The 25068-nt window shown below is 44.1% G+C and overlaps 1 protein-coding gene across 17 annotated transcripts in view; it reads left to right on the top strand.

The window, feature by feature from the left end:
* bru3 (CUGBP Elav-like family member bruno 3) overlaps positions 1–25068 on the top strand; it is a 248771-nt gene that overhangs the window by 157227 nt on the left and 66476 nt on the right. For 11 of the 17 annotated variants that reach the window (XM_025218744.2, XM_025218742.2, XM_089084562.1 and 8 more), the window contains 2 exons: positions 5650–5698; positions 14570–14695. In XM_025218744.2, the coding sequence (XP_025074529.1) occupies positions 5650–5698; positions 14570–14695 (175 nt within the window). Of the gene's footprint in view, positions 1–5472; positions 5575–5649; positions 5699–11770; positions 11843–14569; positions 14696–25068 lie in introns of those variants that run through there. The other 6 variants (XM_089084572.1, XM_089084571.1, XM_089084570.1 and 3 more) reach the window with 3 other exon arrangements.

Genomic DNA, 25068 nt, shown 5'->3' with positions numbered 1-25068 from the left:
ACAAACACAGCCGACACGATCGCCATGGAATTGGTTTTCTAAACTTGCGTTTTTATTTAACAGACATGACGCAAACATGATCATTCGCGTTCAAAGTGAAGTGTCCAAAATGGAAACGTTACATATATCCGCTAAAAACTTGTTCTGTAACTCGTTCCTTTAGAAAAATAATTCGCGAGTGAAGATATCGTATGCAACATGTACATGTATGAAATTGTAAACAAAAAACCATTTTTACGTTCTTTCTAATTAAAATTATTTAAGTGTGTAATAAAAAATATGGCTTTAAAATTATTTTTTGTTACAAATATTGATACACAATGATCTCTAAATTTGTCCAAATGTATTATATTTCTAACAGATACATTAAAGAAATATATTAAATTTTATATTTTTTATAATTCTAACATTTCTTAATTCAGTTACACAGTTCACATTAATATTTTCTCATTGAAACTCGATTATCATTTTTATTTTATACAGAGTTTTAATGTTTATGTTGCTTTAAGCTAATCTTGCTGATTTTCGTCATACACTAAATGTTCTTCAAATTTTTTTCTTAATAAACTGATCAATTGAATATTTTTATTCCGATTAGTCAGTCATACCCGCGATTAGTCAGTCATACCCGCGTTAGTTTCGACGCGCATGGCGCACATCACCGTTATATAGCATGATGTTCAATCATGCAGCACTCTGCTGCCGACAATAAAACGTGAATCCTATAATCACGAAACAGGCCGTGCCGGGGACGCAGGTGCACATTTATTTATCCTGCACTGAATCGCAACCTGGGCTTCAATGCGAGTTATCACTCGGCCGGAGATGCATTGTTTGATCGCGTCAAAAAGTGACGCCGATAACGCGCTAAGCGCGCGATATTGCAAACAAATTCGCACGGAAATTGGACGAAACGCGATGCGAACGGAACAATGGAACGGGCTCTCTCTCTCTCTCTCTCTCTCTCTCTCTCTCTCTCTCTCTCTCTCTTGCGATCGGCAAATTCTACCGCGGACGAGATGATACACGTTTGGAGAAGTACGTGCGGAGCCATTTCGAAAAGAGCCAGTTAACCAGCGACAAACGGAACGTCAAATATCAATTGTCGAAGCAACGGAATTAATTACTGGTTGCAATTAATTTGCCAATTAGATCCCGACCGGGATCCATTTAGATGTAATCTGCTTGCTGGCAGGTTCATCCTCTTTCCGCGTTCCCTCCGCTTTGGTATCTGCCGCGCAGCAGCATCCGACGAGAAACACAGAGAGGACTGGCATTCGCTCCGAAGCAGTCGACAAATTAGCCGTATTAACGGGCACGACCGCGAACGCAGATTTCGTGCAGTTAGCATGCAGTTCTCCCCCGTGCTTGATATCCACGCGAAGGATTATTCAAGTTAACTCGAGCTAGACGCTCGCGAGCGCACGCCCGTACTAATTAGAATAACTGAATTATGCAACGAAAATGTCGAGTGCATGTTCGTAGCCGAACCATGTCTTCGGCATGCTTTGAAAGTTTTCGCATTCAGTGATGAAATCAACCGCAATAACATGCAAAGGGCCAATTGTGAGTCGTGAAAGCCGTGAGAATTTTTTCGACGGAATTTTTTCCACAAAAACTAATTTATGGCTTAAGATTTGATGATTAACGACAAAGGACATTAAGTCACTCCACTCGAGAACGACTAAAGATATAAATAATAAATGTGTACTTTTCGCGAAAGAGAGTCGGATATCTGCAGCCTGTTACAGAAATCGCGATCGGCATTAACTCGCCGATGGGTAATCAAGTAATGAATACATCGTCGGCAAAGACCGTATATAAATCATGCCCGGGAGGATGCCGGGGGCTACAGGGCAGGCCCTTATCTCCAATCAGTACATTGATTGCACGCAGGCAGGTCAAATACCGGCAGCGCTACTCGGCAGCTCGGCCCTAGCACGATAGCTTATTCAATTTCCGAAACGGCATTCACCATTCAATTCGGCGGTTATCAGCCTGCGCCCATCCCCTATCTGGGTTTTGCGTGGCTCTCCAGAAAGCCGCCCTGAAAGAAGAGGCTCCGTTTTATCAATGGATATAAATTGAGACGGTCGAGATTTCACGTGGCACGTGACGGCTTGATATTTTTCCGAAAAATCACCACGCGAATTCCCAAATTTCTATCGATATATATCACGCGTTTCTCCGGGCGCCTCTCGGCATTATTCAGCCGTATATAAATTCCACGTGAACTTCTCGAGGTAAAATATTCTCAATTACGCGAGAGATATCCTCCGGCGCTAATTCGATAAAACAAAGTTCCGCCGCGAGTAGGACAAGATGGCATTATCATTCGGCGCATTTGCCGCGCGCGTGGCTATCATTCAGTATCTACCGGGTGGTAGCCAGCGAGGCAGCGCACTTTCCCGCAGTGTACATAGATAATCGAGCTTAATTAATTGCTCGTGATGCGCGCTCGGGGCTCAGCAAACACATTTACTTATTACCATCCATCTTGAGCGGTGCCTCTCAAGGGGATCGATTTTCCAAGTGCACGCGGCTGATGACACAAATTGCCAAAGGGTCGACGCTCGATCGTAACGCGATCGTTAAATAGAGGCGCGGCTTTTTCTCCGTGATCTCTCCGCGAGAACACGACGGCGTCCTGTTGAAAAAAAACATACTTAATTATCCAGCTTCCTCCGGCAGCGTTCCAAAGAGAACGAGAGTTAATCGCGAACCCAAAACGACTTTTATGCATGAGGGCGGCCTGAAACTATCTGTCTTCGTTCGTCCATTTTGCATATAACGCGCGCGGCGCGTGCGGCGCTCCTCTCCGCGTGTGTTAACTTTAATCTAAAATTCCTTTGCGAAAATAACTCGCGTAGACACGTTCAACAAGCGTCAGTGCCAATTAGTACGCAAAAAGGATCAATTTTCAATTTTGATAACGCTTCTCTGCCGCAACATCCGTCGCGCCCCTTCGCACATTTTTTTTTCACAAATCACGAATAAAGATTACGATTAAATGACGAAGTGAAATGGACTTTCGGATGATGGGACTAATCCCGGAGACGTGACGGCATCTCGCTGCGATATCATGGCTCGCTGCCAACCGACATCACCTCGCTGCTGCAATCGAGTGGCTACGACCACCGGGCGCAGTAACGAGATTACGCGGTAGTTAATAGTCGGCCATGTTAATCGGCACGTCTTGCCGGCGAAGTATCGTCCAGCCGAGCGGAAGTCTCGCTCACCTGATCGTTATTGACTGGTACAGATCCCACGGGTCGTAAGTGACATTTACACGATGCATTCAACGTTAAACTCGTCCGGAGAGACAAGGCGGGAGACGAAGCGTCGTATCTCAGTTCCGGTATCTATACGGACGCCGGGTTCCCCTGACAACGAGGCAACAACAAACGCCTAATGGCCAGTTCTCGACTCAAAGTTTAATTTCCTGACCAGCGGACAGTGCTTAAAGTGACCTTCTCCCTCCCTCCCTCCCTCTCTCTCTCTCTCTCTCTCTCTCTCTCTCTCTCTCTCTCTCTCTCTCGTTCTATTCCCCCTTTCTCTATCTCGCTCTCTATCTTTCTTTCACTCTCTTCGATCTTCCTCTTTCTCTTTCTCCCGTTTCCCCTCGCAGTCTTGCTTGTCGTCACGACCGTTTTCTCTCCTTCCGTCGTCCCTCACCGGTACACACCGGTCTCGGGAATCGCGACCGGACGTACAACCGCCGCTGTGAAATATTAAAGAATTAATGGTAACCCTCCTCGCAGAGTTGCGAGTAATTACCACCTGACAGTCGCGTATCGTCAGATAAATCGATAACGCGAAGTTTGATCCCTCGAGACGCCGTTAATTGCTCGTACGTTCGAGAAACGTGCAATCTCACGCGTTTTCCACAGCCCCGCTGCCATAGACCTTTCCAATCACGCATTTTCTATCCCTTCGTGACTCGCTTACACACAGACACGACGATGCGCGACACTGTTAAAAAATTTCCTCCACGAGGGAACACAACGCGATACGTGCAGGCCGCGATAGTTGCGTTATATCGATCTCGGAGAAGAGAGCTCCATGAACCCGGAACCACCCATGCTCGCTCGTTTGATGTACATATACCCCCGTATAATATGTCTACGTGATCGTGGCACTGACCCCGACGTCGCTTCTCTTTGTGCTCGATATGCATGCGCATAGAAAAAGTTTCGGGGTTGCCGAGCACGTTCTCACTCTACCGCATATCGCGGCATCCTTTCCCCGTGATTCTTATGGAAGCGTATAATGAAAATAAAAGAAACGGGGAGTCAGAAGACAGATGGTCGCAATGCCCAGTTGTTGCCGCGTTAAAAACCAGATTTTCCAGTCCAGCATATCCCGTTACGTATACAATTAAAAAGATACCATTGTTGTTATCTCTCTAGTCGTTCATTTCGATCGACATACAATTTTATACGTGTTTTGTTATATTAATAGAAATAAAATTTTATCATTATTAACATTGCAATAGATTTAATGTGTATTATTCTTCATTGTAATTATTCCATTATCTTCTATTATTCTTCAACTTTTATTTTTTTAATAAATTTATTTCGATAATTATTATATTTTTTTATATTATTTCTTTCCTGGCACTACACATACACGCATGTTCCCGCATTACAAATATTTGAAAAGCAAAATCGTGTCAGTGGTAAACTAAGGTAAGGTTTTGAAATTCCCTCGCGTCTGTATGCGGCCGTCTAGTGATCCTCAGAGGAAAATTGGTCAGAGAGAAAGGATCTGCAAGGCCAGCAGTAGGATAACTACTGTTGAAAGCGACATTTGCGCCAAACGGAAATACAGAAATAGAGTGAAAGAAGGGGGTTGGAAGAAGGGTATATTGTGTAAAGAGTTCAAGACCGGGCGAGGTTGATGGAAGAAGCGAGAGCGTGGGAAGACGGACGAAGATGGAACACGGGCGGTGGAATGGAAACCGGGATCGAAGAACGGTCCTGTGTCCCTCCAACGTCATGAATCATGCATCCTCATCCCCCAGGAGCGAACTGGAACGCGCTACGGCGGTGCGACCCGTCCGAGAAATAAACAATGTTATTTGTTCGTTGGGATCCCTACCCGCAGGTCCAAAGGACTTCCAGCAGAACCGCGGCGGAAGGACGAGTGGCGGGTTCCGTGCTTTCGTAACCCACAACCTTGGGATGAGAAGCCCGACGACTACTCTCTTGCCCGCCCTCTTCGCCCTTTCTCGAGCGCTTCTGTCACTCGTTCCATCTCGTTCCCGCGCGTTTCTGCGCTGTGCCTCGCGAGCCCACGCGCACTCTGACAGCCAGAACTGTCAACGACAGAGGAAGCTCTCGCAAACCACTGATGGTGTTTGAACGGGGCCGAAGTGACGCGAAGGACGAGCGCATACATGCCGGACAAATAACGATACTTCCGCTTTCTCGGCAAACTGGATATCTCTGTTCCTCCTGCGCGTGCCAGCTCTCTCTGTCCTTTATCATGGATCTTCGTTTTGCTCACTCCGCTTCTACCTTCTCAGGAAGGATAAAAGCAGAAATAGAAGAACGAAAGTTTACGCGACTGTCTGTAAATATAAGAAATATCGTAGGAATCGCTCTATTGCGACGTGATTATAATGTGTCGTTTTTATTTTTGTTGCAGATGAACCGTCCTATTCAAGTGAAGCCAGCGGACAGTGAAAACCGCGGAGGTAAGAACAAGCAATCGATCCAATATGCGTCTCGACATTAAAAAAATTAGGTCGCTAATTTAATTACATTGACGAATATTCTAAATTTTCGTTAAAAATTCTATGTATCATTAAATTTGACTAATTATTAAAAAAAAAAATTTCTAACGTTTTCAAAGTAAAATTTCCATTTTTCCATTCACAATATTATCTTTACACAATACAAATAAAAAACCTCGATACGTCGCGAGAGATCGTAATCACACATATTTTATATATAATCACGAACGGCGACGAAGAATTATAAATATGCTCTTACAGACACAATACGATCTATGATGAGTCAATTACAAATTACAGTGTCATGCTGAAAACGTATCTCTCGTATTAATTACGGGAAAGACAATTTTATTTTGCGCAGTATACGTATACTCGATGTCTTTAACAACGTTAGATTCCATATCAATGCAAGAGCACTATGTAATGAACTACAGATAATTCGCTGTAATAGTGAGTCGCTGTAATAGTGAACACGTTCGTCGTATATAAAATTCATACTCGCGCCGACGACGCGCGATAGACTAGACGATAAAAAATGTACACCGCGGTACCACCCACCCACGAGCTGATATTCATCGGCTCGTTCTCTCTACAGAGTTGTCGCGCGCGCGGCTCCTCTTCGCGCCGTCCCGCGCCATATCTTCCCCGTGCACACCTTTCGCCGAGAGCCAATTTTATTAATTACGTGGAATTTTACAGCTGGCGATGGCCGTCATGTTGACATTTGCTTATCGTCGCGGTAGCCGCCGGTCATAAATTTCGCGTCACGGTAGGATAACTGGGTGGTCCCCGCGTATGTATGACGAGGCTTCAGATAATCGAGAGAACAAATTGTCGATCGACCATCGTTTTTAATGAGTCCTCGCTCGCGCTCGCGCCCGCCTCGTATTTTCTCCCCAATCGCGTGACCATGCGCCCCGTGTCGTCGCCTCGCCGATCTGTCCCGTGTATAAATATATAATTTTAGCCGATATTATTATTAAAAAAAAAAAAAAAAAAAAATACAAAACGTACGGCCTCTAATCGATGCGATTGCGTTGTAGTAAAGTATTATCTCGTGCAAAAATCTGACGCTCATCCGTCTTCCATTCGTTTTCGTTCGATTCGGTCCATACGTTAATTTCTATAATAATTTCTATAATAAAGCACCTCGGCAAATATAGCTCGTACCATTGGAGCCCACGATTTAATTAAAAATATGGTATTTATCTTTGGAGGCGGGTCGTAACCGATCGATACTGTTCCATCCGTTCGACGAGCGCCATCGTTGAAGCTCCCGGCGTCGCTTCCGATGCATGTAAATAGCAGGGAAGCTCGTCCGGGAATTCCCGAAGGCTAAGAGCCGTTGGGGCCCCCTTCGTTACCATTCGCAAAGTCCGCGCCACACCGGGGACAGCGTTCCCGACGAGCCGGCAACTACTCCGAAGTCCTTCCTTCCGACGAAGGTGGGCAGGACTCCAACGCAAGGAGCCGCATCGAGATAAAGGAGGAGAGTGGCACATTCATATAAGAGAGATAAAGAGAGAGAGGGAGGAAGGAGAAATAGAGAGAGAGAGAGAGAGAGGGAGAGAGAGAAAGAGACACATATAGAAACGCGAAGGAAGAGATCGAGGGATGCGCAGGGAAATGCGCAGGGCGGCGTTAGACCGGGATATGCGGAAGAAGGCACAAGGGGTGGCGAAGGGGAGTAGATGAGGGGGATCGTAATTCATATGCTAATCTGGAGGAGATGCCATTGTAATCTCCGGTCGCCTGCCTCCGTGCGGCCCCACAAAGCCTCGGCTTGACGCGGATGCAGGAGTGATCCTGAGCACGGGGTGCCGCCGCCGCCGCCGCCACCGCCATCGCCGCCGTTGCTTCTGCGGCACGGTATATACCTATGTAGAGTACGCTGTATCCACGTAGTCGCAGAGAGTTCAATCAGGGGGGTTACTGAACTTCGACAACACCGCCGAGCTGCCTCCTCCCTCATCGACATCGCCGATGTCTATCCTCCGTCGTGTACGATCGTACAAGATGGTTTCCGCCACTTCATCTTCGCGTCTCGCTCTCTTTGTCCATCCTTCCCAAACCGTCTTTTCCTTAACAACCATCCCGACGCGATCTTTACGATCCTTACGTCGCCGTTGACGTGACCCTCATCCGATTTCTCGGCGGATGTTAATGACATCATGTAATTCGTTGGGATAACGCACGGGATTACGGTAAATCCTCGGTCGCGTAATTACAAGTCCGAGATATATTGGGCGTAATCTGCTTTAAGGTGTCCAAACCGGTCCGCGTCATCCAACATCAACTATCTCGAGGACAGCGGTCGGATTACTTTTTATTAACCTCCGTCATTTTATCGTGTCTCACGATCTTGCGATTAACGATATTGCAGGATTATCGATAACAATCAACTCACGTGTTTAGATCACTGGAATACCTCTTGTCAGCGCAATCATTTACTTATCGCTTTAATCCGTATATAACTTCCATCTCGATCGCGTAAATAAATTCCAACAATCTCAACTTGATTTAAAAACGAATTTAGATCAAATTGAACTTTAAACATCGAATATACTATAATCGTTTCTTGTTGATGTCGCGAAATATTATATGAGAAACATTTAAGGATTGCATTCTTAATAAACAAAATCAATGTAACTTTTTCACGACATATTCCTATCTAAAAAAAGAAAAGAAAACAGAAAAAAACGAAGATAGGGACGCGCGCTTCATTGCTTCGTATTCATAAAATGACAATTTAAGATAGCGACGTCTATAACCATTCCTCATTTCCAACCATCGAGAACGGTTTCATTGTTCCAAGGGATTCCTTCGCCTTTTTCCACGTTAATGACTGCCCTTTACGCCTGCATTTCGCAGCCCGCGACGTGCGGCTTAATTACATCACTTTATAGATTTCCTTCTGCAACGACTAGCATTCGAGCGGCGGTTCCGCAAAGTAACGTCCTATTAGCGATACAAAAGATAAATCAGGCTTTAATTGCGAGGCGATGCGACATTAAAACATTCGATCGCAGAAATAGTCGCCTGTTTCGATTTCTCATATCGCATACCTCGAGAAACACGCACGCGCGAGAAACCGCGGAATATTTCGGCGATAAATCAATCTGCGAATTATACGGCGAACCGCACAAACAGTCGAAAAGATATTTCATGCTGATTTAGACTTTATCTTAAATCCTTACCAACATTTATAGATTTACCGTGTCAAGGCGCGCGAACAATAGCCATTCATAAATGCGCTATCTCCCGCAATATCGGCTACGATTTTACGACCGCAACCCGCACTCGGGCAGTTATCCTTTCTACCTCTTATCGCGGTGGTGTATCATCGGAGATGCATTTACCTCGAAAAGGATCTCAGCGAAAAGCACTCGAGTGAAGATTCTCCCACCCCCCCCCCCCTCCTCCGATGAAACTCCCGCCCGACAACATTTTTCACGCACGTCGATGGTAAGACTCCACCGCGCGCGATAGTGGCAGCCGAAGCAGCCGGAATTAAGTTTACAGCGACGAGAACAGATTTGAGAAATGCGTATCTCGCGCGGAAGTTGGCCCGCCGACTCAGGGTCGGTCAAAGTTTCTACGACTGGATAAGGGTGGGTGCTCCGCTGTACCGGAGCTAGTTGAGCAAGTAGATAAGTTTCGATCCCTCAGCGAGCCACCTTGCTCCCACCGCCATCACTCGCCCTACCGCTTACCTCTTCGTCGTAGATAAACGTATCCCGGAATATCGGGCTGAAGGGGGAAAAGGGAGAAAGGGTTGAGGGGCCCTACGGCCGCCTTCTCGCGTCGCTGCCAACTTGGACTCGGCTGACGTGACGTGAACTGGTCTTAAACCCGTCCGAGAGAAATCCTCGCGGATTATAAGAGTCCGTCTTCGTATTTCTTCTTACGAAGAGGAACGACGGATGACGGGGTACCACGGTAAGATGAGCGCGAACTTGCTCGCTGGATTTGTAACTGCAGTTTTGTTTTATGATATGGTACCGGAGTATTCGAGAAGTTGATTCACTCGCGAGCGATATGTCAGAGAAATATGAAAATTACAAATTACAAATGTATGGAACAATCTTATCTTTAGTATTAGTACTTTAGTATTTAAGTGAATAATTAATAGATATAGAATATATATATTTGAATAGAATGTTACAGAGAGAAAAATTTTTAATGTTCATCCGGTATTTACCTTATTTTAATGATTAAGTTCCCATTACCATTTCTGTTTAATTTTTGAATAATAAATTTATATTCGTGTCTCTAAAAAAATATCGAAAAAATTTAATTCGGATAACTTTAGTATTTTAATATCGAGTTCGCATATCCTATGAAAAAAAGAAAATAACGAAAAACAGCTAACAGATGAGTTTCTTATATATATTCTTTCAAAATGCTGTTTTACTAATTACTAAATAAACGCGGCGACTCATTAATAATTAACGATCATTCAGCGGAACTTCAACGATTCGACGGGTCATTTGGTAGGCTCGCAGTAATTCAAAAGAAAACTCGTTATCACGAATAAAACGTTGTTTGTGTGTTATCAACGCTATGTCAAACAAAACGTTCGCTTTGTTCTCATCGCCCAGCGAGACGATCATTTCCTCAGAGTTAATTCCTCTTTCGCTTCCGCTCGGGGAGTCTCGAAGGAGAGAGGACACGAAGGGCGCGTTAACACTTAGCTCCGGCGACAAAGGTCCAATTCTTGGTCTCCACGGTGTCCTGACGCGACAATGGGAACGAACTCCCGGCGAAAAGTACCCGGGGCTAAGGACAGACGGGACGTTGATACGCCGAAGGGAATCGAGGCGGGTGTGAGCAGTATGGGGATTGCCGAGGGGGAGGGGGGGGGAAGGGGTGAAAAGACGGGCGGGGAGAGAGGAAGAATCTGCGGAAAGCGGGATGCAACGAGGCTGCAAGTCAGGCGAGAATCTAATTTCCCGAGACAAATCCTTAAATGTGCCCTGGAGCCCGGCTGGAAGATGCGAGCCGAGGCATCTCACGGAATGAGCTCGCGTCTAGCATCCGCGACAACGACCTTTAACTCGACTCGCCAATTTTGCGTCTCCATAACCCCCTCGCGAAGCGCGTCATTAAGCTCATTCACGCGAGAAATGCGGTAGATCGAAAACAGAGCGTCGCAATCCGGAGTGCAGTTGCGATCTAAACCGGAAAAACATAAACCCCCTCCGGTGTTTTTTGTTTAAATGTCGAGATTGCTCGGCGGGTTACGTAAAGATGTCGTCTCCTACTTAATTTATCGACAAAAGAGTGAGATTCGTTGTCGACTTGAAAAACCGACGTAAATTCGCAGTCGACAATTTTGATATTTTGGAGCCTTACGAGAGACTTTTCAATTAGTTAAAATCAACAATATTGAAGTGTTTATGGAAATTATCCAATTTTAATTATCTCAAATGGCATATGAGTTTCGAATCTTGTTACCATTACTAATGTGATGATAGTTTAATTCCTGCAATTATTAAAGTGATTGCATTATATTCACGGTCTAGCTTTGTATTATGAAAATTAGATTACTATAATTACTAATTGCACTGTTAAAATAAAAAATGCCTATACCTGATATTTAGTAATAACCAAACGGAATATATATTTTAATGAGACTTAATCGCTACATAAATGAAAGTGCGTATAATACGTGAAAACCGATTAGTAATAACGACCCGTTACAAAGTAAATTTGCAAGAGAAATAGCTTTCGCTCAACGCAACGATATCTTTTACAGGCATCGATTTACGAATGATATATATGTATTCTTGTCTATACTGATCATAAATTTTTTTTTTATAATCTGATAGGTTGTGTCGTATTCATCACGCAGAAGATCCGATCGAAAGAAATGTCCTGTACCGTACGAGTATGCGAAAGAAACGCATGGGTACGATTCCCAGTTGGGCGAGATCTAAGATCGAATTGAATCCTAGCGAGGATTCACATAGACGACGAATGGTGTATTTTTTGGGTCCAATGCCATTTCTTTGTTTCTGTTCTGTATTCCAGAGTGCATGATGGACGACGGGAGCGCCTGTGCCATCTTCTGGAAGTAGGAGGCACCGGTTTCGGCCGCTGAAGGTAACTTCGACTTCCAGGAGATAGCTAGCTTCCTTCCAGTACCTCTATTCTTCTTCTCCGCAAATTGGCGAAAGAGAACGAGAACTTCTCTCCCCTCTCCCCCCCTCCCCCCCGATGAAATAAGAACAAAATGAATAAGGAAAAAGAAACGGGTCCAACTATCCCAACTCCCCCCCCTCACCCCATTCTCTCCCGCCAACATCACGCCAACACCGCTGATTCAGCCAGCACAGCCCGCCGCAAAGTTCATTTTGCTGCTCGCTAGTGTTTGAACCACCGAACTCCAGCATTCCCTCACGAACCGACTATCCCTTAGCCCGACTTAGTGCAGCCGGTACATATCCGTCGAGGAGGCTAAATTTGCACAAACGTGCACGGTGCTAGTCCAAATTCTTCCGCAAAACATTTCGAGTTTCGGAAACTTTCGACATACACATGCGCAACTCATTAGGACTCTCTTTCGCGTGGATTTAGGACATGGAATTCAAACAGATTTGGCTTTGGATTGGCTCGAACAATTGGCTCGTATATACGATTTTCCCCAAAAATAATTTCAAAAGTCAAAATCTTCTCTCGCTGACAAAATTCTCGAGACGCTCTCGGACGATGAAAATTCGATCGCGAATAAATCTCGCGCGCGCCTTCTTTTTATCCGCGCGACGATAACGATATTGCTATTGGGCTCCTCTATGCCTGTCTCTCGCCATCCCCTTCTCATCCGTTTCTCATCCGGCACGATACGCATCGTTTTACGCATTACAGAAGGTATTATAGACAGTGTTGTGCGTACCCACATGCGTGACTGAACCTGTAGCCGTAAACCTGTCGTTCGTGTTTTTTTGCTGTTTATTACGCACCGCCGTTACATCACACTATTGATGCCTCGTTACCGAGGCGTGCGTGGCGTGGACGCTCTTAGAATTCTACAGATCGGCACAATGGGCCGAGAGTGAGATGCTGAATGTAATGAGAGAAATCGCGATCTTAGAGCGTCTACCGACCGTACGACAGCAACGACCTTTTACTCCGAGAGTATCGAATTTATTGTACGTTTCTTAAATCCATTGTCCCGCCGTCTAATTTCCCAAAACCCCCGTCTAATCCATATTCGTGTGGACAAGACCATCTTGGTCGTATTATATATATATAAATATTTTATATATATATATATATATATCTTGCTCTTTACAGCTATATAATCATATAATAGTGGCTCGCTCGTTGGATGTGTTGTCTCGTTCGTTGTCGATGTGTTTTTTATCACCTCTGTACATATTTTCTGATTATGATATAATATATGTGAGCTACATTTATCTTATTGTATTTCCTAGATTTGATTCTATATATATGACAGTTTATGACATCCCTATTTTTTAACAGTCGACCGAATCACTCTCTCCCTCCAACCCTGCCACAATTCCGTTTCCAGTTCAATTGAAACTTTACTTCTCCGTGTTATCCTATTAATTGTGAATCTCGCACAGCCATAATCGTATTTTATACTGTTTGATATTTTACATGAGATACACACACACACACACACACACACACACACATACATACATACGTATACACACGCTGATATATACGTTAAGTGCAGATATTTCTAAACAAATTTACGTCGCTAAATTGGCAAAATTTGACTTGTAACATTGTTGCAATCATTTTAGGATAAATCTAGCTTACACAAGATAAAAGTATCTTAAAAAAAATTCATAAGATCTCTTATTGAATTTTTCAAAATACGCTGCATCCACCTTAAAAACGAGCGAAACGGAAATCGAAACAATTTTACAATCTTAAAAAAATCGAACTTGGATAACCATCAGCGATGTGATAAAGTCATATTCCAGCATGAAAAAACATCTCGTACGGCCTTACCTGTTATTCTTCGTTCAACTTTTCGTGCAGAACTTAGAAATAGCTGCAGAATATAATAAGTATTCATTGTTAAACTTCGTGTAGCGGTGATCCATCTCGAGAATACACTTGTCACATTGTCTGTCCAATAAACAGCTAGCAGTTTAGCGAAATTGCTTTTTCGTTCTTAAAAAAAAGAAAAAAAAATCCGAAGGAACATTAACTCGACACGGATCACCGTCGGGAGTATCAGCTATAATTGGATCGCTTAATATTCCTTGATTGATCACTTGATTTTATCGCGTTTGATCATTCGTTTTCGATTTTGATATACATTATAATGTCGATGAACGTAGATCAGTACTGATTAAATTTATTTTTCTTATCTTTATTACTACGGCTTCCGTTATTATCCCTCCTAAAGTACCATTATTACGTATGTTTGTCACATTGTTATCGGTTATGATAATTGTTCCCGTGGTTGTTTCTCGGTTACTATTGTCGCACAGAAGATACACATATAACTCGTATACACACGTGCACTTGCGCGGTTTCCAGTGCTATTAGATGTACACGTTGACGTAATGACGAGTGTAACCGTGCGCGCCGAAGGTAAAACCGTACGCGTGCACATACAGATATGTTACGTTTTTTATATATTTATCTATATATCCCTATCTCTCTCCCTCCCTTTAGGATGGTGGATGCTGGTGTAACCGTGTAACTTTGTCGTTCTCGGTGTTAGCCGCAAGATCTTCTCTTTAACGCCTACAAACGCTTTAGCTCGCACACGGAACTGACTAACATTGTTCTTTCTTTTTTTTCTCTGTTCCCTCTATTTCGCAACGCGCCGTCGTCGGCCCGCAGACAGAAAGCTGTTCGTTGGTATGTTAAGCAAGCAACAAACTGAAGACGATGTGCGACAGCTGTTTACTACCTTCGGTTCAATAGAGGAGTGCACCATCCTCCGTGGACCCGACGGAAGCAGCAGAGGTGAGTGGTTCATTTCCCATTTTTTTTTTTGCATCACTTTTGTGTTTTTATATTTAATAACTATCGCATGATTACACACGATACATTTGGAGACAATAAAGGAGATGTAGATAGCCAATTTTCTCGATTAATTTCTCGTTCGGAATAAATAGTAGCGGAATAACTAATCGCGAAAGAGAATTTGAATATCTTTTATTTTACTTCGATGGAAATTAGCTGAAAAGATTTGTAATGTGCGAATTACAAACGTTACTAATGATTCGCTATTATAAAAAGTTCAAAGATCGCCGATAAAGGAATTTAAAAATAGCATGCTTCAGTCTCTAAGAGATTAAGCACGAAAACTGTATTCTCTCTAAAACTAAGTGTACCGTAACGTGGTGCACGTATATTTTTATGTCGTGGGATAAAAGCATAGGCACATTGTCTATAAAAATACGGGTATCTGTGCAATTTTTAGCTGCAGGACGGCTAAAATATTCGCGTCCTTCTTTCCTGCACGATCGTTTTACGTCTCCACCGTGCATTACCTTTTCCTCTCGATTCATACAATTTCGATCTTTCAGCATACGAATAACAATCTAAAATAAAAGTCCCTATAATTTCGGCACTGTTGTTGCATCTTCTTGTTAGCGCGTAGAAATGAATTTCATGATATATACAGGGCGTTACAAATGCTCATTGTATTTATTAATTTTTTTTATCATTCAACTTCGAATGTTTAAATTAAGTAAAAAATTACGAATATCTTAAAATAAAATTTAATTTTAATTAAACAAGAAATTTAATTTTCATTATTTGTTTGCATTTAAGACTGGCATTTAAAAAAATCCCTAGATTTTTATCGCGTAAAGGAAACCTTGACATTTTGCTGAAGAAAAATTTATTCCAAAGTAGTCAAGGAAATAAAAAAGAGATAGTATAGGTAATCTTGAACACTTTGTACATTAATACTTGAGAGAAAGAGAGAGAGAGCTACGAAGTTCATAATCGCGGCGTCTTTAAGCGCTTCCATCGAACGGTGAAGCGAGCAAAGAGACTCTTCGAGGCACCTGGTTTTCAAAGGGGTGGGGGCGAACAGACTCCGCGAAATTAATCATGAGATGAGGCAGTAAAAAGGAGGGAGGGCGGTTATCTCAAAGGAAAGAAGGCAATTGCCTCGACCAAGCATTACGAGAAGGAAAAAAGAAATAGAGGCTCGCCGCCTGACGATGATGCACGACTAAGACCAGGCGGAAGGATATAATCGCGACGGCATTTGAATATCCGCTCGCGCTGTAAACAGCGCGGAAGGGTAGATGGGCGGAGAGGGATGGATGTAATTCGAGCGGGGATAACTGACGGAATGGCGGGCGGAAAGTGGGTGCGGAGCTGCAGTCGGACGAAGCGGCAAGAGCAATAATTTCCGCTGGACGAGGCGGCGAAATTTAAATATTTTCATTCAAGAGTGAAGACCCCGCGATGCGTCGGTAAGCAACGAGGGGGAAGGAGAGGTAGCAACCAGCTATGGAGGAGGTGATCGAAGAAAATGGGAAAGCAAGGCGGACCAGAGAGAAAGGCAAGGGAAGAAAGAGGAGAGGAACGCAGGAGCGAGAGCAGGAAGGAGATAGGGCAAACCGAGGAGCGACCGAGAGAAATAAGGAAACGGGTAGGAAGGGCGCGGGTAGGCAGGCGCGAATGTAATTAAATTCCACTTTGAAGTGAAACTCACTTTCAGCAGTTAATAAGATTTTGATTCGCAGTCGGTGACGTAACGTAGCGCGCCCATCGTCTTTGGCAGGTAGGCGCTGCTCGTTCGCGACGACGAAGAAAGCACAGGGTGGCGGAGGTGGCGGTGGGGAGACGCCGGGGAGAAGTAACGGAAGTAGTATGCAAGAGAAGAGCTTTACAATGTGCGAAGTCTGTGCTCCTTCGCTACCAAAGCAAAGACCAAGCCCAGCCTTTCCCGTTCTACGTTCTACCGTTTGCGTCAGAGCTCCGGTTCTTTGTCGAAAGCCAGGACGATGTTGCGCCTGCTTTCCGAGCTCTTTAATTAAAATTACGTGGGCGCGCGCAACATGACGACAGTTTCCAACCGGTAGTCGGTTTATCACGTGGAATGCGTTCGCGATTACTCGCCGAGAATCTCAGGTATGTCGGCCCGACGATTACAATACCTTTGACGAAATGAAGCACGCGAGGTCTGAGCGCAATCTCGAACTTAATCTGCTTCGCTTCGCGAAGTTGAGCGGAATGGTCAATCGGTGACGTTGACCACAAGTGACTGCATCCATTTCTCCGGATCCCTCGAATAAAAGAACGTACCAATTCCATCCCCGCTCTCGTGGAAGCTAGAGCTTAGAATGCGAATCTTCCACGAGATAATCCCACTGCAACCCTAACCGCGACATTCGTCCTTGGACATTGGTATCAGAACGAAATTACTCGGCAGGGATGGATGTGCTCGCCGCGAGAAAGGCCTGATTGCTTATTCCGCGCAACTCCACCGCGGCATATCCCACGCCCTGATCTCGTCCCAGCGGAAACTTTCCCAACACGCTTCATCACCGCTCGCCGAGCCTCGGTCGAGTTTCATAACTAGCTAATCCGACCCGTAATAGAGAGATCAAGCAGAGCTCCGACGAGCGCTCTATATATATATATATATATATATATATATATATGTATGTACACGTATAACACACACACACACACACACACACACACACACACACACACACACACACACACACACACACACACACACACATATATATGTGCTGTGAGCTACGCGGCATCGAAATTACAACGGAAAGGATATCGTTTCGGCTCTTATTCCAGCATCATTCGTTAGAAAAGCACGAGGATCAGTTATGGTGTCGGGAGAGTGTAAGCGCACGCGACTGGAATATCCCGTTAGTATACGCAATTTGCGCAACTTCCGTCGGCCGATGCGATCCCCAATGAGTTACGAAGAACGAAAGTTATCGGCGACATCCTCGGCCGCCCCTCGCTACTCCACTCCCCCTCGCTATTCTTTCGACTTAACTTTTCTTATCGGATGGTGCTACCTATCTTGAAAGGTGGTAGAAGATTTGTCGGTAACGAGAAGCTTAAAAAAGGAACTCGGATCTTCGAGTTCTTAGGGAGACGCGATGTCGGTCGTCATCATCTCCGTCGTTGTTGTCGACGTCTTCGTCGTCGTAATCTTCGTCGAAGCGACGCACTGCGTTGTCGCTCCCCCGCAGCTTTCTCTCAAACCCCTCCGCCTTCGCCGTCTCCCAGGGGAAAGAGGAGTACGACGACGGAGCTCTTCGTCCAATTATTTTTCCCTCGCTTCGAAACATTTCAACGCCACTTCAACGAACGAACTCGTTCTATTCTCGTTGCTGCGCAACCCTCTCCGCCACCCTCCGCCAGAACAGAACCGCGTCACTTCTTCCCTGATTCGCTCCCGTCCCCTGTCAGAGTTACGTCCCCTTCTAGCTACGCATACGCGATCCCAACTGGGCCACCCCTTAACGCGGAGTCCGCATTATTTCAATTGCGCGAACGGCAATAATTCACCGCGCTAAGAAGATTATAAAATGTTTATGAATAATGGAACAAAGTAGTGTGTATATATATATATATATATATATATATATATATTCCGAGCAGAGGCTCTTCTATCGGGAAACGTGGGAAGGTACGAGCTCGTCGAACACCGCCACGGTGAAACGGAGGCAGCACCCTCCGATAGCAACCGAGCCATGTGCGTCGTGCCCTGTGTGCGTCACGATTGCGCAACCGTATGCCGTAAGCGCGATACGATTATTCAAACCGGGGAAACAATTCTGTGCATTAAGTCGTAATAACATTGCGCGCCGGTATTTCCGATCCTCTTTTGTCGCCGGGACTCGCGAAACGCGGTATTTGGTACTCACAGCCCCGCTCGCGCTAACTATCGGGCGGCATTATGTAACATTTAACCACCCCCCCGAGCACGGCAGAAGTACAATAGATCATGAGTTCGCGAGTTACTGCGCGAACAATGCAATTACGAGAAACATTATATCGTGCGTTTCGCGATCTCACCTTGAGGGATGCGGCAGATGCTAATTTACTCAGTTTTAACATCAAAGTACCACAACATAACGTCTATTCCTTTATGCAAACTTCAGCCTTCGTGTCGTTACAAACATATTCAATTAGTAATCTTGGGCAAATAAATGAATTCCAATCGCGGAGGAAACAAATGATGTTTCTGCAATTAGCAAATTGTTGAACGTTCTATGTCAATATATTTTTACAGTCGATCCGTTTCGGTGCGTTTCATGCGTTTTATTGACTGCCAAGCCAGTGTTTAGGGATTAAATACAAGCGGCGAGTGTAAGCGTCGATTGTTTTCTCAGTATATTTGTGTCAGTGACGATTTATCGTCGTAATAGCTAACACCCTTTATATCGCTTCGGTTCGCCGATTATACCGTTCGCGCTCGCTCGCTCGCGAAATCATTTCCGATCATTTTCGACGGAAGCTACGTTTTTGACTGCGCGACGTAAAGAGATTGCGATGGCCGCGTTTACGATATTGCTGACGGGAAATATGAATACGAATCAATAATTTCCTCAGCCTAGCATTTTATGATGGGGCATTAAACGAGCGATGGTTATCGGCGATTAATCGTTCGGCTGTCACTTGCACCGGCGCGTCCGCACTCGGTATGTATCGTGCCTTAATACGGGCGGACAATTTGCGTCCTTTATCTTCGACACGCACATGGAACGTACGCCTCCATTATTGCAGGCACGGCGTATTACTGTCGCGAGGATTATAGGAAAAATATCCCGCGCCTCACCGGGTACATCCTCATTATCGCGAGGCTATAAACTTGTCCGTCCTCATTATCTCGCAGGACCGTCCAGTATCAAGCGGTAAATTCCATTAATGATTCTACTTATCGCGACGCAATGCAAAATTGTAGAATACGTAACGTTTCTCAACCATATTTCCAAGGCGTGGCGTATAAAACGAATATTAAATTTCGGGCTATAGAAAACGATCGATACATACGCTAGAATCGCATATTATAATCGAGATGACCGGTACCTCGTCATATTTATAAAACCACCATCTTCTTGGTGTAAGCACCAAGCTGCCACCTTCTGGCGCCACTCTACCGACGAAGGAGGGTGCTCCTGGGTGGAAACTCTCAATATGTCCGACCTAATCCTCTCCCGGAGGACTCGGCGTCCCCTCTCGCGCTTTACTTTGCAATACGTACAAACATTTCGAGCCCAGCTGCGCCACGGGATTTAGGAGCTGAGCGATTAATAAATGCTCCGTACGACGAGCTGGCACCAGGACTCTCCGACAGCCACTCGACGAGGAGGCTGCCCGTGATTTACCGTCCGGACTCGCGTGTCTGCATCCAAGCCCCTGCCGCTTCGTCTGGATTTTCGGTGATTTCGCGGCATCGTTATGATTTAGTGCAGCGCTCTGCTTGAAACATCGACGACGATCGGTCTTCCTCTTTCAATGTTCGGAAACTTAGGACAACGTTAAGATACGTTACGAGACGGACAGATAAGTCACAAAAACTAATAATTTTTATCATACATTCTCTTTAAAAAAAAATATCATTTTTGCATAAATATGTTTCTCTAATGACTATATATTTCACGCTCCATTTACATTAAACTTTTATATCAAATTTCAAATCTGTAAAAATAAGCATTAAATTTCAACAATTTATTGCTTTATCTACAACAATGAAATATTAGTAAGTTAGTAGATTATAATGGAGTATCTGAAAAGATTGTCATTTATTTAATTTATCAATTTCGGAAGCACATACTTATAAAAGAATTAATAGTATTCAGACATTTCCGATTAATTTTTTTAACATGGTTTCACTTCAGAAATAACACTTTAAAAAACTTAGAAAAAAGAAATCTACAATCATGATATCGATACCACTTCCCACAGATAGCATTTTTCGGAGAATTATTTTGATTTACTGAATATATGCTCGATAAACAGCGTTGCGATCAATCACCGTCGTTCAAGAAGAAATAAATCTACCAGCCGACTGTGATGATACATTTAATGTATTGAGAGTTTCGACATTCGGCTCTGATCTCAGCATCGCGCCAAAATCCCTCGAACGCATTTCGAGAGTGAATGGGCGATATAAATAACCCCGTTCGCGTGACAGATTTATTTAAATCGCATGTTACATCGTGGACTTTTCATTGAAGGATCGTCAAACTAGATCTCGCACCCTCTGGTCACGCGAGGCGTGCGAAGCACGATAAGGATCCGTACCATGTCAATCGAATCGCTCCCTCTGGCTGCAACCCTGCTTTGTCAAGTCCAACAAGATCAAGATCTTTCTGGAGATAAATATGCTACGCTACGGGATGCCTTCTTAAGCATATGCTTTTTTCGTTCATCATTATTAGTAGCATTCGATCTCATCAGTATCGCATAAAAAATCCTGGGAATATAAATTTAAGCCTTCAATAGCACTCGATAAAAAAAAATTTTAAATAGCAAAATTGAAAACTTTTTTTTTTAAGACTTTTATAAACCTAATTGAATATGCATTAAAATAATGAACATAATTTCCATGCTAACGTTTATTCATTAAAAGACTAATATGATTAAAAAATTGAAAAATGCGTAGATTTCTCGATAATATATAATTAGAAATGTGTTTCTTCGAGATAAAATTATGTTCATGCGAGGGTTGAAAGAGTTTCCAAGCCTGGTTACACGAATTACGGCGACCAAGTCGACCTCGCTCGCGATCTCGTTGATCGCCATGACACGACGTGCCCCATTGTGAGATTGTAAGCAACAAGCCAGGAAGCAGCGTGTCTTTGTTGGCCTGGCACGAAGCGGCATCAGGCGCCATTGTGCGCATCAAGATTTACCGTCTTTATATTAATGCGATTACCGTCCTGGTTCACGAAAGGCCGCAGGAAGCACGCGGATCGTTGTAAGATCCTGGTCGTCTCCTCGCAGCTCCTCGCCTGACACCGCGTCAATATCCACCGAGGATATTGCACGTGGTGGAAGCCTTCTTCGTCAATATCCGCGAGCTTTTCACTCGACGTGGCTCGCAGAGATGACGGGAGGAGAAGGAAAAGCGCGAGAGAGGATACCTCGGTCCCCTTCTGTTAGCCTCCATACGACGGCTTTTGCCCGTCAACCGTAAATACACCATATTGCCCATAAACCTTCGCATTCGTGCATTACCCATCCCGATTCGACGCTTCGTCCCTCCAACGAACAGCAGAGCTTCGTCGCTGTGCGTTATCGAATAACCCATGGTGGGCGGCTTAACAGACCGCTCTAAAGCAGCGTCCTCTTTCCCTCTCCCGATTTCTCCCTGCGTTTCTGTCCGAGACTTTTATATCCGATCCCGTTGCAGCGCGATTCTGCGTTTCCAACATCGAAATCGTTCGCGAAAACTGAGGCGACTAATTAATTCCCCATTTTCTCGACTCGCTAATGTACGATTTAGTATTTCGTTTGTTGTCGATTACAGAATGTCAGTCGAGATATTATGTCGAGCGGATATCATGTCGCGAAATAATTCTACGCAAGTTACCGCCGAACATTTATGAGATTTTCATTTCAGACATTTACGACATTGACATCTCGATCGTAAAAACTATTGCGTCCGAATAACGTTTGTAAGATTCCCATAACGCTCGATAAACACGACTTTTCGCGATTTCACAAATGACTTGCGCAAAACAGGCTGAATGATCATAATAATTCATACGACATAAAAATTTACGATAGATCACGTTAACAGAGATTTAAATAACAAGCCGTAACAATTATAATTCCATATCATAAATCGAACGCGAAATAATCGTAAAAACGTTGCGACATAATCGTAATGAAAGAACGGTAAGGACGGTGTTAATGTTAAGTCTCTCAGAACTGGTAACAGCTTTATTAATAATAACTAGCCTTGCTATGTACTGGTCGAGACTGTAGAAAGCCGTTAAGGGGGAAAACGACGTTTTCGTTAGCTTTACAGACCGTGGGGCATTGCGGAGCCGTGTCGTAAAGCAACGTAGGAGATTTAATAATCCATTACTGGCCTCATCACGTTGCGCCGTGGCATCAGATATGCTTCTAACCGTATAATCATGAGTTTTGTAAAGCAGGTCTCTTTGCGAACGATATATAATAATTTCACTGACGCCGTTTGCTTCTATCACAACGTCGATAGTGCCATTGTCACAGTTATTTCCATGCTGTCACAGCAAACGCGACGGTTTGTTATCTATCCAAAGCAGAAATTCGAGGACAAGACAATAGTCGCGCAATTCTATCTTCTTATATTTCTCGCTTCTTTTATCCGATCTCATTCACCGCGCGTGATTTGTGACTTCTCGTTTGTACATGGCGTCCCGCTGTAATCTTTTTCACAATGCGACGTAGCAATATCGCAGCTCTATTGACCAAATACTTTATTGTCTTTCGATTTGCAATCATTCTTACATTGACGCCGACCCAGATCTTTTGCGGACAAATCAAAAATGCGCAAAAAGCACCGTCATGCACATAAGATTTTATATAGTTTTTAATGGGGAAACAATTGTGATTAAATAATATACCTAGGAACATGAAAATTTCTATAATTTTTTTTTTTTGCAAGATATGCATTAGTAATAGCTGAAATCTTTCCTCATTTAATCAATCCACTTTATAAACTATTCAGCTATTCGATATTTCTCGTCGATGATTAGGCTCGTTCCTCGCAACGACGCCCTGTATCAAAATCGTATAACGCGATTACGAGTACTTGACCATTCTCCTAACAACCCCATACGCATCTCACTTTTTTTACGCGAATCCGTAAACAGCGATCGTAGTCACGGCCGTTACACGGGGGCGGCCCCAAGATTTTTCAGGAGAATCGAACCTCCCGGAAAGACGGGAGGGGGAGGGGAGGGGGAGGTTGTGGAAATTCATAACGCGGCACACGCGCGCGGCACTAGAAATTTAATAATCCATCTCGTATCCTTCGCGTCGCGGAACGTGACCGTTGGCGGATGGCGTATGGCGTATGCGGCAACGACCACGTCGTAATCGTAACGAGGAATTTTACGTAACGCACCCCGCTCTCTTTCTGTCGCGCCCACCGCCGACCGGTTTATGCCGCCGTCTCCCTCGTTTCATACAGCCTCTCGCGCGCGCGCGCGCGCGCGCGCCCCGAAGTATCGACGCACCCTAGCGTATCCCCCTGTTGCGGCCGATGCGCGCCCGATCTCTCTGCCAACCCTCGCTGTAATGCACTATGAAACTCGTAACGACGAGTCAGCCTATGTTTCTCACGTAATGGAAATACCGCTGCTTATCCGCGCGTTAAACGATTCAGCCACGGCTGGGTACATTACGTGCATCATTACGCTCATGAACGGACGACGGGGCGTGCGGAAGGGGAGGGGGACGGGAAGAAACGTCCTGCCTTTTATTTTCCAATCTTTTTTTTTTCCTTTTCTTTTTTTCATTTGTCCGCTTCCGACGCGTATTATCGACAGGTGAAGAGCGACAGATGAAGGACCTCGTAGCCTCGACGGAAACGGTCGTTGTAGTGGCTTATAACCCCTGGGATTATCGTCTTGCTCGACATCCAGGATTAACGATCACGCCAGATGACGCGTGGAATAGTACGTTGCCAGTGCGGTGTATGCTCGATGCGTCGAATAAACGAACGAAATTCATACGCTTTTCGCAAGTCCGAGAGATATCCACTTTGTACTCGAAAATTAGGCCGCTATGCTCGTACAGTTTGAAAAATTTGATAATAAAAATTTTCTCTCCCTGAAATGTACGAATTTAATAACTCAACTTATTATCGAACAACAAGTATTTCATCTGCGGCACTAAATTATAAACACTATTAGATATTAAATTGTAAAATATTACAAATTATAAATAAATTAAATTATAAAAGCTTATTCTTTATAAAAGAGATAAGGAATATATATAGTCCCACATAATTATATTAATTATATCATATTCTATTAATCAACAGTTTTGTTGAAAATAGAATCACCTTTATAAACCCTTTCCTCCTTGTTAATTAAACGTTTATTGCAGTGTTGTCCGCATTATACGCCAACGCTGATAAAAAGGATCTAGAAAAAAAAACCTACGAAGCTCTACGAAGATTACTACGATTTATCCTAACGATTTTATCGTCGCGCTTAAAAAAAGGCTACTATAGCCATTTTTTTATGTTACAATTTTTCATATTTCCCCACGCGTAACAGTCGAATCACTCCGTCGACAGTTTCGCCAATCACCAATCAGCGATTACCGATACAAATCTCGTGTATCGCTCGCAGTTATCCGCTCGCTGCTCGCGCGCGTGTATGCAC

Source organism: Pogonomyrmex barbatus, unplaced genomic scaffold (genome assembly GCF_055798465.1).
Source record: "Pogonomyrmex barbatus isolate J1 unplaced genomic scaffold, ASM5579846v1 scaffold9, whole genome shotgun sequence".
Lineage (NCBI taxonomy): Eukaryota > Metazoa > Arthropoda > Insecta > Hymenoptera > Formicidae > Pogonomyrmex > Pogonomyrmex barbatus.
Note: the sequence above shows the minus strand (reverse complement) of the source record. Positions and strands in the feature narration are given on the sequence as shown.